A 7125-nucleotide genomic window follows, 5' to 3' on the forward strand; every position below is an offset into this window, starting at 1 on the left:
GCTCCACCGGCGGCTGCACTCAGACGAGCAGCCTTTCGCGTGCCCGGAGTGCGGCCTGGGCTTCCGGCTGAGGAGGCACGGCGGCGAGAGGCCGCTCTCCTGCGGCGAGTGCGGCCGCGGCTTCGCCCACCCGTGCAAGCTGCGCGAGCACCTGCGGGTGCACAGCGGAGAGCGGCCCTTCGGCTGCCCTGAGTGCGGCAAGAGCTTCCGCTTGAAGGGCATCCTGAAGGCGCACGAGCGCACGCACAGCCGCGAGCGGCCCTTCCAGTGCGCGGAGTGCGGCAAGGGCTTCACACGGCCGTCCAAGCTGGCCGAGCACTTCCGCGTGCACAGCGGCGAGCGGCCCTTCGGCTGCCCCGACTGCGGCCGCTGCTTCCGTCTCAAGGGGCAGCTGCGGAGCCACCAGCGCCTGCACACGGGCGAGAGGCCGTTCCCGTGCCCCGACTGCGGCAAGAGCTACCGCGTGAAGGCCGACATGAAGGCGCACCGGCTGCTGCACGGCGGCCGGATGCCCTTCTCCTGCGAGTGTGGCAAAGGCTTCGCCAAGCAGTCCAAGCTTGTGGAGCACATCAGGACGCACACAGGCGAGAAGCCCTTTCAGTGTCCCCAGTGCGACAAGAGCTTCCGCTTGAAGGCACAGCTGCTCAGCCACCAGGGCCTGCACACCGGTGAGAGGCCCTTCCGCTGCCCCGAGTGCGATAAAAACTTCCGGGAAAGGGGCCACATGCTTCGGCACCAGCGCATCCACAGGCCCGACAGGCCGTTCGCCTGTGCAGACTGCGGCAAGGGCTTCATTTATAAGTCGAAACTCGCCGAACATATCAGAGTGCACACGAAGTCCTGTCGTGCCCCCAGTGAGCCTGACAAGCAAAGGCTCAGCCAACTGTTTGCGATGATTGAGGCTGACTGGAGTTGAGGCCGAGTAGGGCGCCGTGCGGTGATCGAGGCTGACTGGATTTGAGGCCGAGTAGGGCGGCCAAAGCGGTCAGCAGAGTCGGTATTGCCAGGGAGTCCACAGCCAGCGCAGCCAAACCCAAAATCTGGTAAGACAGATGGAAGGAACAGGGCCCTTTTTTGAGCAAGAATGTAATACAGGTTAGGCATATGAGAAACCACAACGATTCTCATTTAAAACATCACCAGCTGTGTTTTCTATCCATTGATAGAAAACAGTGGACAGAAGCAGTAGATAGGTTTGTTCTTCCCACCATCTTAACGGGTGATTTTCCCCAATGTGCTAATAAGCTAACTCTGAAATCCCAGCTTGAATTTAGACAGCAGGAAATCCCTCCAGTACTGTTCTCAAAGCTAAAAGGATGGGGTGACTGTTAAATGTCAACTCTTCTCTTTTTCATAGTATGATGATAAGCAGGGGGTTTAACCCAGCGACTTTTGTTGCAGGCCTGATATGATAGGATTTGGTTTTGACTTATTTGAAGCTAATAGAAACAAAATGAGTTCTCCGACTCATGGTTTGTCTGTGTGAATGCTGAAGTTTCACAGCAGGTTTCATAGTGATTATGCATGGTTACCCTTAAGGAAAAGCTGATAATTCAAGCAAAATTTGATTAATCTGTGTTGAAGAAAATAAAACCAAAGGTGCTAAGTTGTATGGGACCAGAGTTTTGTTTTGTTTTTTTAAATTGAAGTATAGTTGATTTCCAATGTGTTAGTTTCAGGTGTACAGCAAAGTGATTCAGTTATACATACATATATACTTTTTTTTTCAGATTATTTTCCCATACAGGTTATTATAAAATACTGAGTATAGTTCCCTGTGCTATACAGTAGGTCCTTGTTGATTATCTATTTTATATATAGTATCCCAAACTCCTAATTTATCCCACCCCACGGAGTGGGGGGTAGCTAGAGTTTAGATAAGAGATTGGGACAGGAGGTAGATTTGGGAGTTCCAGAACACAGGTGCTGTTTGCAACTGAGAGAGTGAGTGAGATTCCCAAGAGTGACTTTCTAGGCAAATGACTAAAGTCTGAGTTAAGACAAAATAACAAAGCTAAACAGCTTTATTAGGGAGCCTGACAGGCAACAACAGTTTCGTGTAGAGAGTTTTCAAGGAAACGTTCAAAGTAAACATAATACAAATAGAAGTCGAGGAAAATACCCCATTTGTTACACTAGGTGAAGGCTGTGTGAGCACAGAATGTTTATACCCCAGGGACAGAGTTGTAATCAATCCAGAGAACTCCTGACTTTCAGAGGGTTTATGTGTCATTTAAAAGAATGGCTGACCTGAAATTCTAGGGATGATAGAAAATGAGATGTCAGTAAACTGTAATAGACATTACTGTAAAGCAATAATTCAAGATGCTTTTCTCTGGAACACTAGCTCCAAGTAAATAAGTTAAACAGTTCCCCCCTACACACACACAGAGTCTATGACTCTCAAGAGGAAGACATAATGTATAGTATATTCTGAATATATTTGACCTTGGGATTCCTTTCTGTCTTTCCCCCCCCCCCAAAAAAAACCCCACTATGATCTTGTGGACATCAATAGAGTTCTACAGGACTCATTCTGGAAAATATTACTGAAGAATAGTCCTGGCTCCAGCCAAGTAGCCCTTAGTCTAAGACAGAATATCAGGGGATGAACGCCCTCAGTTTTAGGTGACAAAACAGAAATTTAAGTCAGAATAAATCTTTAATTGGTTTTAGATCACCCTTTTCTCTCATGTGATAGGACACTAACAGAGGTGACTGATGATATTAAGAGGTGATATGATTTAGGCAGGTTTATAATCATTAGACACACATGGCTATGTCTGCTGTGTTCACGAGGCAGCTGACCTCACAGTGCGTGAGGAAAGAAGGGGCTGTGGCCCCTGCTGCAGATGAGGGCCTGTGGTGAGGGAGCAGGAGGTCGAGGAGGAGCAGGGTCCGTAGTGGGGGAGGGCGAGGAGAAGGGGGCCTGTGCTGGGGGAGGGGAGGAGGAGGATGTGGCAATGAATCATGTAGAGGCTTTGAGGGAGACTGAAGGCTAGGGCCTCTAGTTCTGTGTTCTCACATATTTCCTGTTATAATCGGAGGATCTCAGAGATAGTAAAAGATCTAGAGTGTTTGAATTTTGTTAGAAACTGGAAGGGTTTTGGAGGAAGTTGAGAAAAAGGGCACGACCCAACTAAACCCCAGTACCCTAGGCTGCCCATGGTACAAATGAAAAAGATACCAGAGTGGTGTTTAACAAGTAGAGGGATTTCTGGGAAGGAAAGTATTATAAGCACAGGTTCCTAAAACTTCTCTTCCTTTCCTGCCCAAAATTCCTAAAAAAAAATATATCACTGCTGAGATATCCTGGTGAAATCCCTGAACTTCCAAAAATAAGAAGAAGGAAAAAAAAAAATATCCTGTCACCTACAAAGGAATAAGAACTCTGATTGGCGCAACAGAGAAGATCATATTAAAGGGACAGAATGGTTTAAAAAAAAATCCATTTAAGTCAAGAAGACAAGGTCTCTGCTGAGCCATTATTTAACATTATAGAATACATCATATTACTGTGTACCTGGAACATCCAAGAGAATCAGCTAGGTAACTACTACAAGTAAGAAAAATGACCCTATTCACAAAAGTCCAGTTACTGTCTTGATTCAAGACAGGAATTAAGCACACGCTTATGTTTGTGTCTTCTGCCTCTCAGTATCCCATTGAAATTATAGTAAAGGGATTTTTCTTCAAAAGGCTGTAAATCCACAACAAAGAACAGAATTCCGAGGAGACCATCACCAGATGAGAAATTTCAATAGATTTCAGAAAGTTATTAAAGAATGGTATCTAATGAAGAGGATCACAGGACTGAGCTGAGGGGACTGTTGATTTGCTCAGAAGACGCTCAGCCTGGGGAGCCAGGCAGGATGGAGTCTGGAAACCAGGGCATTAACTGAAAGTCTATTACAGTGAATAGTCCAGCCCCACTCCATCCCTACCACTACCAACACCAGAAGCAGGAAGTATGTCTGGCAGCTAGGTATTTACCTTGTTAGGGAAGAAAGGAAATGAACAAAGCATCTGGGGATAATTAGAACAGTATGGATGTTGTCTGAGATAAAAGCCCTTCTCATTCTAGCATGACTCCTAAGCAATCGGTCACCTTGGAGTAAACTGTCTTACAAGACCCACCCATGGACACAAAGATCCTAATTGACTTGTCTACTGTTGCATTCTCAAATATGGACAGGCAAGATTATCAAACATTTGGAAAAAACTTTTGCATGAAAGAGAAAGACCAAGACAAGCAAGAAGAAAAGTATGTCAGACAAACCATAGCTAATTCAGGAAATAAAAGCTATATTTTTAAATCTCTAATAAAAATATTCAGAAAAATTGGAGAACACTTATTATAAAACAAGAACATAATGTTATGAAAAAGGAAGCATCTGACAAAAAAATTCTAGGAAGCTTTTTAAAAAAGTGATTGCTAAAAACATCTCAGGAATTCCCTGACAGTCCTGTGGCTAGGACTCGGCACTTTCACTGCCAGGGCCCTGGGGTTCAATCCCTGGTCGGGGAATTAAGATCCCACAAGCTGCGCAGCACAGCCAAAAAAAACCCAAAATAAAACAAAACAAAATCTCATAGTAGTATTAAAGAAATCTCAGAGAAAACAGAACCAAGTTTCAGCAGATAGAAAATAAGAGTAAATGGGAGAAAATGAATTGTGCAAATACTATCCTCTGCCCATTTTTCTATAGGAAAAAAATGCATATCTATACATATTATGTTAATCATATATACATATATGACATAAAGGTAGGAGGGGAAGAGAGTGGGAGAAAGAAGCAAATAAAGGGGGGAAAGTACACCAAAAAGCCCCTCACGTGTGATTATGCATCTATATAAAAATGTATGGGGCTTCCCTGGTGGCGCAGTGCTTGAGAGTCCGCCTGCCGATGCAGGAGACGCGGGTTCGTGCCCCGTTTCGGGAAGATCCCACATGCCGCGGAGCGGCTGGGCCCGTGAGCCATGGCCACTGAGCCTGCGCGTCCGGAGCCTGTGCTCCGCAACGGGAGAGGCCACAACAGTGAGAGGCCCGCATAACCCAAAAAAAAAAAAAAAAAAAAAAAAAAAAGTATGTGATTACAAGGAAACTTTGAAATTTTAAAAAGTAGTAATATAAAAATAAAATATAAAACTCAGCCCTAAGGGAGGGCTGGTCACTCCTTTTAATTCTTTTTAGAATTTTAGAGTTTTAAAATTCCAATCTCTAATATTACAGAGAAGGAAACCAAAGCCACAGTAAGTGTCTCATCCACAATCTCATACCTAGTTAGTGGCAGGGCTGAGACCGTGTGGGTCTTCTGAGTCCAGGGCAGGGATCCTTCCACCACACTTAATTGGAAATCCAGGAAATGCATGTTCTGTGGATAAGAAATACTAACTGCTTAAACAAACAAAACCAGCACAGTTACCTAAACCAGGGAAGGAAGATTACAGAGAAAGAGAACAGAGAAAACCACAAGTATACAGTGTAAAAAATCACATAGGCAAAGCGAGATTATTAGCAGCATCTTGGAAAAGACCAAAAGACTAATGAAAGGATTCTTTTTTTAAATAGGGAGGAAAAGCCATCGGAATGAATGGAAACCCTTTATGATTTTAGGGACAAAGAGATTATTTAGGAATAAAATAGAATCTTCTTTCTGACTGAACATAATTCACTACTTCACTCTTGACCAAGATAGTTCTGGGGAGAGGTTTCCATCAACCTAAAATATGAAGCTTGGAGTTATTAAATAACTAAAAATCTAGAAACTTTTAGTTATAATTGCCAAAGGGGAGTTTGTCATCAGAAGTTTTAAAATAAGGAACAAACCAATCACTCTCATGGAAACTAGAGGGCTTTTTAACCGTGACCCCACTCTATGAGAATAACCCCCCCCCCGCCGGAAACCAGCGTGATTATATCCTGATGAGAGTCACCTGGTAAAAAGTACAGAAAACGATGTGCTCACCAAACACTTAAAGTAAGTTGTTGAGGGAGAGGCAACAGTTTGTATTACGCCTGTGTGGTGTTATCAAGGGAATAAAAGGATAGCTTCTCACCACATCCACTTGGATGTCTAATGGACTTCTCAAATTCGACATTTCCAAAACCAAACTTCTAATTTTCCTCCCTTATCCTGTTCCTTCTGTAGTCCTTTCCATCTCAGCAAATGGAAACTCCACCTTCTAGTTTCTTAGGTAAAAAATCTTGATACTTTCTTTGACTTCTCTCTCTCAAAAATCTCACCTAATCCATCAACATGTCCTGAGAGTTCCATCTTCAAAATAAATCTAGACTCTTAGGTCTTCTCACCACCTCCTCTAAGACAACCAGGCTCAAGCTACCAACACCTGGTGCCTGATTATTTCAGTAGCCTCCTCACTGATCTTCCTGTTTCCACCATTGCCTGCCCACAGTCTGTTCTCCAGAGAGCAGCCAGAGTGATCCTTTAAAAATAAAAGTCAGGTCATGTCATTTTCCTGGTCAAAACCTCCAATGATTTGAGGGTCAACAGATTTGAAGAAGCAAAAGAGACCAAAAAGGAGAGAACAGTGAGGTGAGAGGGATCCCACGAGAACATGGTGTCTCACTAGCCAAGCAAGGAGAGTATTCCAAGAAGCAGGTCTGCTGCTAAGGAGTACAATGAGAACAGGGAAGTGGCCAGTAGAATTGGCAACATTGAGATAAATGTTGACCTAATGAAGAACAGTTTCATTGGGAGAGGTTGGGGCAGAAAGGCAAAACTTGGTTGATTGGTGCAGGAGTGTGAATAAGGAATTGGAGACAGGCTCCACAGAAAACTCAAGTTTGAAAGAAGTTTGGTCATGAAGGGGAAAAGAGAATTTGTCAGTAGCGGGAAAAGTTATCGATACTGGAGCATGTTTGCATGCTAATGGAGGATTCTGAAAGAGGAGGAAATTGATGTCGAGAGGAAAGATAATAGAGGAAGTGGAGGAATTGGCTTTTGATGCGGGAGGGACATTTTCCCCACAGTAACTGGAGGATAGGAAAAGAGGAGGAGAGGGACTCTGTCCCTTTGAACCACTACCGTCTCCCTTTTAGTGTGCACTGTGCATCTGCATTACGTAGACATTAACTATATCCCCTTAGAAGACACAGGAATG

The 7125-nt window shown here is 44.2% G+C and overlaps 1 protein-coding gene across 1 annotated transcript in view; it reads left to right on the top strand.

Moving 5' to 3' along the window:
- ZNF786 (zinc finger protein 786) overlaps positions 1 to 916 on the top strand; it is an 8216-nt gene extending 7300 nt beyond the window's left edge. Inside the window, exon 4 of the mRNA XM_007469881.1 lies at positions 1 to 916. This exon is cut by the window's left edge and continues 3 nt beyond it. Within this exon, the coding sequence (XP_007469943.1) occupies positions 1 to 916 (916 nt within the window).
- The last annotated feature ends 6209 nt before the right edge of the window (positions 917 to 7125 follow it).

This window comes from Lipotes vexillifer, unplaced genomic scaffold, assembly GCF_000442215.2.
Source record: "Lipotes vexillifer unplaced genomic scaffold, Lipotes_vexillifer_v1.1 scaffold472, whole genome shotgun sequence".
In the NCBI taxonomy this organism is placed as follows: Eukaryota; Metazoa; Chordata; class Mammalia; order Artiodactyla; family Lipotidae; genus Lipotes; species Lipotes vexillifer.